The sequence below is a fragment of the Cyprinodon variegatus genome, unplaced genomic scaffold (assembly GCF_000732505.1).
Source record: "Cyprinodon variegatus isolate N-32 unplaced genomic scaffold, C_variegatus-1.0 Scaffold13, whole genome shotgun sequence".
Lineage (NCBI taxonomy): Eukaryota > Metazoa > Chordata > Actinopteri > Cyprinodontiformes > Cyprinodontidae > Cyprinodon > Cyprinodon variegatus.
In genome coordinates, this window is record NW_015150466.1 from 1,878,584 (window position 1) to 1,890,939 (window position 12,356).

At 42.8% G+C, this 12,356-nt stretch overlaps 1 protein-coding gene across 1 annotated transcript in view; it reads left to right on the forward strand.

Annotated features, from left to right (window-relative positions):
* LOC107089782 (chromodomain-helicase-DNA-binding protein 6-like) overlaps positions 1-12,356 on the forward strand; it is a 59,611-nt gene that overhangs the window by 9,212 nt on the left and 38,043 nt on the right. Inside the window, 12 exon segments of the mRNA XM_015382753.1 lie at positions 365-430; positions 593-651; positions 3,076-3,193; positions 3,929-4,015; positions 4,092-4,229; positions 4,928-5,049; positions 5,137-5,380; positions 5,467-5,643; positions 7,535-7,678; positions 7,779-7,877; positions 11,706-11,862; positions 12,007-12,217. Coding sequence (XP_015238239.1) covers positions 365-430; positions 593-651; positions 3,076-3,193; positions 3,929-4,015; positions 4,092-4,229; positions 4,928-5,049; positions 5,137-5,380; positions 5,467-5,643; positions 7,535-7,678; positions 7,779-7,877; positions 11,706-11,862; positions 12,007-12,217 — 1,622 coding nt within the window.

A 12,356-nucleotide genomic window follows, 5' to 3' on the forward strand; every position in this document is an offset into this window, starting at 1 on the left:
CCTAGACAGAGGCTCTTAGCTTCCTGGTCTGCTTGGCAGATCCTGTTTAAAACTTTTTTAGTTTTCAATGCTGCAGAATGTTATTGAGCTGTGTGCACTGATAGCGCTGCAAGGCTGCATGTTCTACTGCTGCATTCCACCCAGGTACTCTGAATATAAAAATGAGATTTATTTATTTGTCTGTACTATAATTTTCACCTTTAGAGGATGGATGGATGGATGGATGTTTCTCTGACCCTTCTACTGGTTCTGTTTCTATGCTGACCTGTAGCTGCTGGGTTTTCCTTCCTTTGGTCTTGCTGACATGAACATAGATGTATGAACATAGATTTCCTTTCATCCCTGATCTGTTTCTGTTTGTCAGGAACCTCCTGAGGATGAGGCAAACATCATCGAGAAGATCCTGGCTGTCAGGAAAGTAAAGAAAGAGGTAAAAAAAAAAAAAAAAAAAAACTCCAAACTCAGCTGCTTTACTTGGAATTATTCTGATTTGCTGCTAACTTTTCTATCATATTTGTCCTGTGAGAACTTTAACCCTTTAGATGTCGCAAAGCATCTTATTAATTAATGCTGATCGATTAATTTTTTCCAGACGTCGTCCGAGGACCCAACGGAGGACGCAGAGGAGTTTTACGTTAAATACAGAAACTTGTGAGTTTTTAAATATTTCTCAATATTAGAAAATAACCTGGAAATGTTTTACTTAATCTGCTGTTGAACACAAGCTTTAAATGTTTCAGTTTTTTGCTGCTTTCTACTTCATCTATTTAACTTGTTGTAAAAGGCGTCCAGGTTTGAGTTTATCATAGATTTTCTCGCCATCAGAGGGAGTCAGAATTTCATAAATGCTCTAAAACATGGAGCTGGTTGACAGTTGCCTTCTGTATCTCTGCTTCTGTCTCCTTGAACTCCAGTCGGCCTTCCTGTTAAAAGGCAGTTTTTCCTCTCCACTGTCACTACAAGCATGCTTAATGTGAGGGATTGCCTTTGAGTTAATGAGTCGATGCAATCCACTGGTTTTCCTTTCCTTTAGGAACTAAACCCTAAATGCCAGCTGCTTCTGAAGCTTCTCCTTTCCTGTATTGGAAAAACGATCTAGAAATAAGTAATAATGTCTTAAATTAAGTGTATTTACCAATAATTGGAGTTGGTAAACAAGATAGTTTGCCATTGGAATGAGTATTTTTATTCTTGAAATCAGATAATTCGATAACATGCACTTTAAATAAGACAATGAAATTGTGTTTTTTATTTTTATTTTAAGTGTAAATTGTCTTGTTCCATTGGCAAAATGTATCTTATGCCTCATCCAAGACCAAATGCACGTATTTTAAGTAAAAAATGACTTATCTAGATTTGGATTTATTTGATTGTATGGAGAGATGATCGTCTTCTAAGCGGTTCTCTCTTGCATGTTTAGGGAAACTAATTTCACCTCCAGCTGCCGGTCATTGTGTTCAGATGCTCCTCTGGATGTCGCTCCACTTTCTATCATCATAACCAGGCAGATTCAGCACTTATTCTGTCTGCTGTGCTTAATCTCTCTGCATAAAATATGGCCGGATGCATTGCAGCATCACTTTCTCCACAAACATTTATTTGCACGTAGCAAAGTTACAGAAAAATGTTTCTGTGAATTTTTTTCTGTGAAAAATGAGCAGCAGAATGCAGAGCGGTCACAGCAGGAGCCGAGGTTTGTTCATCTCTTCACTGGTTTACGGATCACGTCAGGCTGCCGGAGTTACAGCAGCTGCTGCCTTTCCAGTCCGCTGATGTTTTTATTGCACTTTAAATTTCACTCCTTCTTTTCCTTCCCATTTCAATTTATTAAACTTTAAAGGAAGTAGTTTGCATCTAAACTTTATTAACAGCTGCTTTGTTGCTCCTGGGGTGTGAAAATACAAATGAACTTTTCTGCACAATAAAGTGTGATGATGATCTCAGTCGGCTCCCTGTTTTCCTGCAGCCAAAGGCTAGAGGTCGGTCCTCGCCGGACCTTTTAATAAAAGTCTGAGCAGTTTTGATATAACTCAAATGTGGAAAGAGGAACCAAATTAATTCAATTCAGTTTATTTCTATAGCGCCAATTCACAACTCATGTCATCTCAAAGCACTTACAGTTCACCAAATCATCGAGTCAAATTGATTCAACATTTTCTATCTCAGGAAAACCAGTTGATTGCATCGACTCATTGACTCTAATGCAATCCCTCACACTAAGCATGCTTGTAGCGACAGTGGAGAGGAAAAACTCCCTTTTAACAGGAAGAAACCTCCAGCAGAACCAGGCAATTTTTCCACTAATTGAAATGCCTTTAAATAAACATTAACATGAATTCAACACACTGTAGTAAACAGATAAATGGAGGCAGAAGATGTCTTTCAGTCATCAATGCACACATTCAGCGACACACAGGAGCTCTTTCAAGCTGGGCACCGTTTCATTCACAACACCTGTCCCATCAACCAGGAAGCAGATTCAGAAATACTTTAATAATCCCAGGGAGAAAATACTTTCATTACATGACTCCATCTGTAATAGAGTGACTATAGGACCAGTTTGATATAACACAATTTCATACAATATATATAATTAGGGGGTCACCGCTCCATCTCACCATCAGTTTGGGGTTCCTTTCCCTGGAAAAGTTGAAGACCCCTGCATTAAGGCATTGATGATGTCACTTTTGGATCTGGGATCAACATGCATTCCTGCAATAAAAAGATCCTTAGTTCAGCAGCTCAGCCTTGATATGCTATAGATTTTAAACACCTAGATGTTAAACCTGCTCCTATATGCTATTCTGTGAGCCTTCCTTGGATTTCTGCTCCTGCAGTCAGAGATCTATTCTGGCTCCTTTCTATCTCAACTTTAAGTTCTTTATCCGTCTGATCCTGAATGTTTTTGTTGTGTGGAAAATCTGTTATAAATAGAAAGAAGGGCTGGAAACCATCAGCCGGTGTTCATTCTATACGATTATATATCTGTTTTATTTTGGGTGCGAATTGAAAGCGGTACACTGCGTTCAGTTCAGGAATTAAGAATTTTCTTGGTTTGTTTTTGTCCTCTTTCAGTTCCTACCTCCACTGCAAATGGGCCACTTTGGAAGAACTGGAGAAGGATCCCAGAATCCATCAGAAGATCAAACGCTTCAGGACCAAGCAGGCTCAGATGAAGCACCTCTTTACTGAGGTAGAACCTCCCGCTGTTCTCCTTCCTCCCTGTTTTCAGCTCTACTTTAACATGAAGGCAAATCATATTTAAATGTCAAATCATTCTAGCTTAAACGTATATAAATTTAATCTTTATCAGATATTGCCCCAGACATTTTTTGTCATATTGTTAAATAGCAGAGCTCAGTCTTAGAAGCTTTTTCCTTCAAGACTGACAATGATTGTTTTCTACATTTGGATCACCAATGCAATATAAAATAATAGCAAATCTTGGTAATAATATGTTGAGACTCAAAAAGAGATTTGATCCTTAAGAAACAAGTGCAATACAGTTTGTCCAAGTGGAGTTGCCATATGTTGACGTGATAAGAAGGGGCAGGGCCCCAAGCAGATCTGGTACCTACACCGGATTGGAACCTGAGTCGGCCACATCAAGCATTAGGACCTCTGTACTCGGGTCTTGCACACTTAACCACTGCGCTACCGAAGCGCTCCCAGAAAGCAGGTATATAAATAAATCAAAAGGCTGAACTAAGGATACCTCAGTTAACGGAAACATCAGCAGTCAAAGGCAGCTCTGAAACACTGTGGTTTAAATTTCAAAGAAGGCTAGCGGTAAACTGCTGTTGTCACATTTCAGCCGTACTTAGTTCCAAATGGACTTGATTGGATGATTGATCGGACCGCCTAATTGGTTCTTAGTACAGATCAGAGCAGGCCGGACCGTGAACGATCGCTGTTTTTCTCCCCGCAGCCTGACGAGGACCTCTTCAATCCAGACTACGTGGAGGTGGACCGAGTCCTGGAAGTGGCCGTTACCACGGATACAGAGACAGGAGAGGTAGGATTGTCCGTCAAACCCGTTTGGTTGTGGTCTGTGCGGAGCCGTGCCATCTGACCCGTTTGTGTTGCTGCAGGAGGTGACCCACTACCTGGTGAAGTGGTGCAGTCTGTCGTACGAGGAGGCCACCTGGGAGCTGCAGGAGGACCTGGACCCGGAGAAGATCAGGGAATTCGAGGAGATCCAGAAGCTTCCGGCAGACCTCAGACACATGGTGGGTAGAAACGAATCTACAGAAGATGTCTGCGGTTCTGCTTGTCCCTCATTCTTCTGCGGTGGTCTCGGATCTCCTGACCAAGAATGCGCTGGCAGCATCATTTCCTCACATTTCTGCTGACTCAGAAATATGAGTCGGCATATTTCTGAGTGAGTAATCCACTCAGAGCTAGAGTACTGTCAGGGTCTGTCTGACAGGATGGGGCTCTGCGCCGTTATCTGCATGGGACAGAACATGACGGATTTGGGGGTAACGGACATGTCAGCCTTTTCAATTCAGTAATCTAGCTCACATTACTGAGCTAGATTACTCAGTACTCTAGCTTAGTAATCTGAGCTACATTACTAAATTGAAAAGGCTGACCTAGAAATGAAAACTGAACCTTTTTAACAAAGTAAATGGTCCTTAATAATAAAACAAATGTTTATCGGTTAAAACCTCAACACTTTTGGAGTATCCTAGTAATATTTTTTAATTAGGTTTAGGGCTGAAACAATTAATCATAATTAATTGATTAATGCAATAATCATCAATAATTTAGCGGTTAATCATTGACTGGAGCTGGTTGGAAAGTCCTGAGTTTCTGAGCAGAGCCAATAAGAGCAAAGAATCTAGTTTTTCATAGAATTAATTTTACGGATCTCTGCTCCTTGATTCCCTCAGGAAGCTAAATTTTCCTTTTTTTTCTTTGGCAGGATCGTCCGCCTCCAGAAAAATGGCAGAAGTTGGAGAGCTCCAGAGATTACCGCAATGGGAACCAGCTCAGAGAATACCAGTTGGAGGGAATGAACTGGTTGATGTTCAACTGGTACAACAGGTGGGTCCTCAGACACGTCAGCTGAGGGGGTTCCTCCTGGTGGAGAGCCGGCCATGTCCATGACGTTCTTCTCCTCCTCCTCCACAGGAAGAACTGCATCCTGGCGGACGAGATGGGTCTGGGGAAGACCATCCAGTCCATCACCTTCCTGTATGAGATCTTCAGCATGGGCATCCGCGGCCCCTTCCTCATCATCGCCCCGCTGTCCACCATCACAAACTGGGAGAGGGAGTTTCGCACCTGGACGCACATGAACGTCATCGTGTATCACGGCTCGCAGATCAGCCGCCAGATGATCCTGCAGTATGAGATGTTCTACAGAGACGCGCAGGTCAGAGCTTCTGCCGGCTCGTCTTTGGCATCGCGCCTCGCTTTAGCAGGACACCAACTGACATCCCCGCCGCTTCTCTCCTGCAGGGTAACACAGTGTCAGGAGGGTTGAAGTTCCACGGCCTGATCACCACCTTTGAGATGATCATGGCCGACTGTCCCGAGCTGAGGAAGCTGCAGTGGCGCTGCGTGGTGATCGACGAGGCCCACAGGCTGAAGAACAGGAACTGCAAACTGCTGGAAGGACTCAAGCTCATGAACCTGGTCCGTTTCCTGCTGCTTTTCCTCTAAGGCACATGTGTACAATTTAAGGCAACATTTCTGGCAGTAATGAGCCTAAGCTAGCACACAATGGCCGTTTCTCAATATGTGTACTTGTGCCTTCTCGTGTACTCGTGAAACGTCATCAGACTCGGCCCTAGTTCTCTTCCAATTCACAAGAACAGCAGAAGTTCCCGGATGTTGTTCTCGCCCCTCCCTATTTACCCAGCATGCATCACATTAGACTAGACTGATTGACAGCTGTCCCAGCATGCACTGCAGCAGCAGCAGCTTCCAATGGAGCACTCACAGAGCTCAGAGTATTAAGTTAAAAGTTCTCTTTTTGTTGCCATTATTCAATAAAAGTATGTTAGATAATATGTTAGATAATTTGAGGCGAGAACTTTATACTTTAAAGCATCACTATATGGCCCATTTACTGATTTAGTGCGTAATTAAAAAAAAAATTCCAATGTTAAGAGGACCGCAGCAACCAGTGGACCTCCAAGGCTAACGGCAGCCAGGACTAATGTTAGCCTGTCCCCAGCAGCTCTCTCTCTGCATAGCTGTGTGTGAAGGACCGCTGACTATGATGGCAATTTTTTTTGTTTTATTTGGCAAAATATTCATTTGATTTGTTTTTACCTGACTGTGTTCATTATTATTCCCCCACTAAAGGAAGAAAGTCACACACTTGTTACACAGTGTCCTCACTTTCCTGTGTTCTTCTCAAGAACATACTTGGCGAGGAACACAATTCCTATTGTGAATTAAGAAACGGCCAATGTCAGCAAGTAAACGCCGTGCTTCTTCTAATGTTAAGAAAGAGACTCAAACTGCTAAATGATTGGAAATAAAGTTCTGATCTCAGACTAGTAGGCTGTTTGTAATGAAGTCCTAAAATAAAAATTTTCATTTCCACATCTGCTTTCAGTCTTTATCACAACCAGGGGGTGAATTTACCATTAAGCAATACTAGGCAGTTGTCTAGTTCCAAGCCCCATAAAACTCTGTTTACATGTATGGTTAATCCAACTATTCCTTATTTGTGCACATTATGTTTTTGATAAAAATCCTTTGGCTAAAATGCCATCAGAAAGCTTGTGATATTAAGTGTGTCTCAGCCCCGCCCCCCTTAAGTGTCCACCATATTGGATCAGTCCATTTACTGCACATGTTCAGAAAGGTCCAAACAGACAGCAGCAAACCATTTGAAAAAACAAACGATTTGAAGAGCAGTGTTGCCAACTTAGCGCATTTGTCGCTATATTTAGCGACTTTTCAGACCCCTCTAGCACTTAGATTTTAAAAAAGCGCCAAATCTGGCGACTTTTTTCTGCTAGTGGAGACTTTGGAGACAACATCTAAAAGCAGCGAACTCTGCTCTCCAGAGCAAGTAGATTGGTAACCCCGCCTCCTGCTCTCCTCTATCTTGTCTGCTGTCATGATTCATGCAGCTATTATTTCATCCAAATGAAAAATGGAGAACAGATAAGCAGATCATGGCTTGTCTACAGTGAAAAGAAGGACTGGGTTATTTACTTTGGCCTTTTTGGAAACACAGGAAGGAGCAATCAGCTAAGTGAGCTTAGGGCCTGGAAAAAATCTTTCATTCCTTTAGAGACAGCATGAAAAGTCAGCTGAGTACAAAACATAGAGAGGAAAACAAGAAGAAAAGGGACAAGAAGAGAGGGACAAAACCTAGAACAGATAATGGATGTCTATTCTATTAATATTTCTCTATCTGTATAATGGGTCTGTATTATGTGTTCTCTTCTTGATTCAGAGGGCCCCCTTCTTGTCTTTCCTTAGGGCCCCAAATTTCTTAAATCCACCCCTGATCACAGCGATCCAAACCTTGCTCTAACATCCGTTCTGCTCCGCATCCTTACAGGAACACAAGGTGCTTCTGACCGGAACCCCTCTGCAGAACTCGGTGGAGGAGCTCTTCAGCCTGCTGAACTTCCTGGAGCCTCAGCAGTTCCCCTCAGAGACCTCCTTCCTGGAGGAGTTCGGAGACCTGAAGACAGACGAGCAGGTGAGTCCAGCTGGGTTTGACGTTGGTGCCGCAGGAGGAGAGCGGATCCGCCGGCGAGCCAAGCAGCAGAGCTTCATGTGTCTAACTGCTTCTTCAACAGGTGAAGAAGCTTCAGTCCATTTTAAAACCCATGATGCTGCGGAGACTGAAGGATGACGTGGAGAAGAATCTGGCGCCTAAAGAGGAAACCATCATTGAGGTGAGAGACTCACCCAACTGTCTGAGTGGACGGTCGAACCGTCCTTAGAACACATTGCTCCAGCTTTTCTGAATCCTCCCTGCTTTCTGTTCTAGTTTAAAGTGAACACAAGCGAAGCGCGTGGATCTGCGGTTTTCCATGTTAGCCTGATATAGAGTCGCGTTCAGTAAACGCTCGGTGATGCGAAGGACACATTCAGAACTCATTCCAAAAATAAGTAAAAAAAAATCCACCTGACTTTGTTTCCAAGTTTGAAGACGTTTCGCTTCGCATCCAGGAAGCTTTTTCAATTCAAAATGTCAGAATAAGCGTTGATTTCAAGGTTTTATACAGTAGCCCAACAAAGCCTTTAGAAAACATGCAAATTGAACCGGAGGAACGGGCCAGCCCCTTAGGAATGGGGTTGTTTAAGGTCATTGTTAGCCTGTAATACCCGACACCTGTCTATGTCTCTGAAAGGGGGGTCTTTAGAGGGAATTATTGGCCTGGCTGAAACAGGCGAGGTGTTTAGGTCCCCTGTATGGCAGTGAGGGTTGTGATGGTAGCTGGAACGGATCAACTCAATTACTGCATTGTAGTTTTTTTAAAGACTCAATTTTCTTAAAAAACCTACAATGCAGCAATTGACTTGATTCCTTCCAGCTATCATCACAACCCCCAGGTTTAGCTAAACCAGGTTTAGCTAAAACTCAACTTAAGGTCTGGAAGAAGCTTTATGGCAAAACATTTACATATTTTCTTTCTTGTTGTGGCTCTTTCTGCAAAGGCCATGTTTTAGTCTCTTATTTCTATAATCGATGCATCACAACTTATCCGATTAATTACTTCAGCACCAATGATGGTGTTGCCAGATAAACTAACAGATTTAATGTGAAAACGACTTGCCATACAGGCACTTTTTTTTTTTCCACAGCGTGGAAAATTCGATGCGTTTGTGTTTGGTGTGAACATAGCTCAAAACTGCTGCTGAGCCAAAGTCAAGGTGTGAAAGTGGGCGGGATCAAACTCCTAAACCTGAAGGACAGAGAGTGATAGAGGAGGACGATAGTGCCCAGATCAGGCAGCCTATAAATGCAACCCTTCTCCAAACCACCTGGGTCAGATAGATGGAGCCTCTGCAGAGCTACAGGACTGAATGTTGGGGGTTAATCAGCCATTTGGTTTATCTGTTGAAGAATGGATCCAGATTGCATTGGGAGGACGGCAGCTCTCTTGAAATCTGGATATTTTGCAGCAGGGCTCCAATATCCTACGTGCTTCAGGTGTTCCTCTGCCTCCACACGCCTGACCTCATTTAGTGCGTCATTAACAGGCCTCTGCAGCTGCTGAGGACATGATGCAGTCATTAAATGCAGCTCTTCTGGTTCATCCCTTCACTAATACTAACTATACTTTAAGTTAGGGATGCAGGGTATCGATTATTTAACAAATCTCTAGTTGATTCATATTTTCCTTTGACCAGCCATTCATTGATAAGCAGCTATATTACACATTTAAATAAAAATGATATATAAAACATTAAAAGTTAAACTAAAGATGAATAGAGTTTGTTTTCCCCATTAACATAATATTGTGAAAAATTGTTCTAATTCAAATAACCAAACATAAAACCCATAAAAAACAACAATTCAGGTGAATAAGGAAGGTAAAGAGTGCCACAATATAATGAATAAATAACTTAGGAAATACTTATTTGAATCTGCAATTAATTTTATTTAAACTAGGAAAAATTCAGAAATTATTTTACAAGTAAATGATTAAGTTCAATATATTGATTTAATTTTAGGAAGTGAACATAATTATTTCATGATTCTATTAATAATTCTGTGTTCCTGCGAAGCATATCATGAAATGATAAAAACTGTCACATCTATGAAAGTCAAGATGGCGGGACTACAGCTGCAGCTGCAGTTTTTTTTTTTCTATAAAGTCTATATATATTTTGTATGAGGTATATATATGTATATAATGATTGATTTTGTTTTCACTATGTGTATACAGCGCTCCGCACCGCTCATGTACGTCATGCTGAGTATTTGTCTGTCAAGTTAATCAATGAGAACTGTTCCACATCCACCGCTTCTCCTCCGCACGTCACCATCCACGCACATCTTCTCCGTCCGTCACCGTCAAAATACGGAGCTAGGCTATTTTTTTGCTCCGGTCCGTTGGAAACCGACCAGGTCAAAATCCACAACTACATTCGCACCAAACAGAAAAAAGAACATTGAGAAGATCCGGTTTGTCAAATTGACATATGGTAACGATGGATCGGTAACTACAAATTACAACATCATTTTATATAATCCCAAAACACCAGGAAGTAGTATGACGGAGTATTAGGTCCAGGTTAGACATTTTTTTTATTTTGAGAATAAAGTTGTAACATTACGAGAAAAAAGTTGTAATAATACGAGAAAATTTTTTTTATATTACGAGAATAAAGTCATAACATTACGACACAAACGAACCGAGCTAAACTGGTACAAGTTCATCAGTAGGGCTCGGCGCGGTTCAGTTCTGGCTCGATTCTCAGATAACAAAGAGTGCATGAGCAGACCGAGTCATCTCCTTACAGTCAGGCTCCGTAATCATGAAATTTCAGATATTCATAAAAATACTAGCTTCCCTACCGTGCCACACGACTTCCAGTCAGGATTCTGTTTAGCAGTGTGATGAGCGTCAAAGTCTCTCGTTGTTTCCTGCGTCTGTAAGACCTGATTAGACTTATCATTTGTCGTATCCACTTCCCAGAAGCCGACTCTGTCAAATAAATTCACCAAAGGCTGCCTTCTTCGCCTGACTCTGCAAACTTCCTAAATGTTATGGGCGCCGCCATGTTGGTTTGCTTGTTTATGTCTAGAGAGCAGTAGTACAGTAGATTGCCACTTGGAGACGAGGAACTGTGCTGGCGTGGCGTGTAAACGGTCTTATGGAACCAAGCTCGGCACTGATGGGTTTTCAGAGGGTAGTGGAAATGGGGCTACAGTGGAGGGCCATCTGCTGCCTGGAACATCCTTCAGCATGGCCGCTTTGGCAGTGGGTCAGAAATGGTGTGGGCTGGGATTTCTTTGTAGGGCTGCACAGCCCTCCATGTGCTCACCAGAGATAGCATGACTGCCAGGTACCGAGATGAGATCTTCAGACCCCTTATGAGACTTTATGCTAGTTTGTTTGGCCCTGGATTACTCCTAATGCAGGACAGTGCTAGACCTCATGTAACCGGAGTGTGTCAGCAGTGCCTTCAAGATGAAGGCATTGAAGTTATGGACTGGACTGTCCATTCCCCAGGCTTTAATCCGATTGAGAACCTCTGGGACAATGTGTCTATCCGTCCACCAACATCATGTTGCACCACAGACAGTCCAGGAGTTGAAGGATTCTTTAGTCCAGGTTTGGGTGGAGATCCACCAGAAGACCATCCACCACCTCATCAGGAGCATGCCCAGGCGTTATAGGGATGTCATACAGGCACCTGGAGGCCACACACAATACTGAGCCTCATCTGACCTGTTTGAAGGAAGTTTGATGAGCCAGTAGTGTTTTTTTTCTACATACATTTTTTATTTCTCCAAATCCAGGCCTCCCTCGGTTAATGAATTTTGTTCCCATTGATGATTTCTGTGTTATTTTGCTTTAAGCACATTTAACCTTGTACAGCGTCAAGTATTCAGTGAGAATATTTACTTCATTCAGATCCAAGATCCGTTATTTAAGTGTTCCCTTTATTTTTTTGAGCACTGTTTATTGCCTTGAGTTTATGTCCATGTCTAATGTTGCCTTTACTACTCTGACAGGCCTCTAAGAGTCAATGGTTTGTTCTTCTAGGTGGAGCTGACCAACATCCAGAAGAAATACTATCGTGCCATCTTGGAGAAGAACTTCTCCTTCCTCTCTAAAGGAGCAAACCAGCACAACATGCCGAACCTGATCAATACCATGATGGAGCTCCGCAAGTGCTGCAACCACCCCTACCTGATCACAGGTGACTGAGAGCAGCTCTCTGTAACTTCTCTGTAGCCTAGACATGCGTTCAATCTGTTCATTTGATTCTGTTTCACTGGTATGAGGAGAACACCTGGAGATGTTCCAAACCAATTACCCTCCACCTTTTCTTCTTTTCTCTCAGGGGCCGAGGAGAAGATCCTGGAAAGCTTCAAGAAGAGCCACAGTCCAGACTCCCCAGCCTTCCAGCTGCAGGCCATGATTCAGGCGGCTGGTAAGCTGGTTCTGATCGACAAGCTGCTGCCCAAGCTGCTGTCGGGGGGTCACAAAGTGCTGATCTTTTCCCAGATGGTCCGCTGCTTGGACATCCTGGAGGACTACCTCATTCAGAGACGGTGAGAGAGATATAGAGAGAAAGGGTCTACAGTTGGCTGTATGTCTGTCTGTCAGGTTCTGGCCTCAGACCTCCATCTGTCCACTGAGCAGGCGATTGATAGGACCCTCAGGGGTGCAGAGCATCTGTCCACTGAGCAG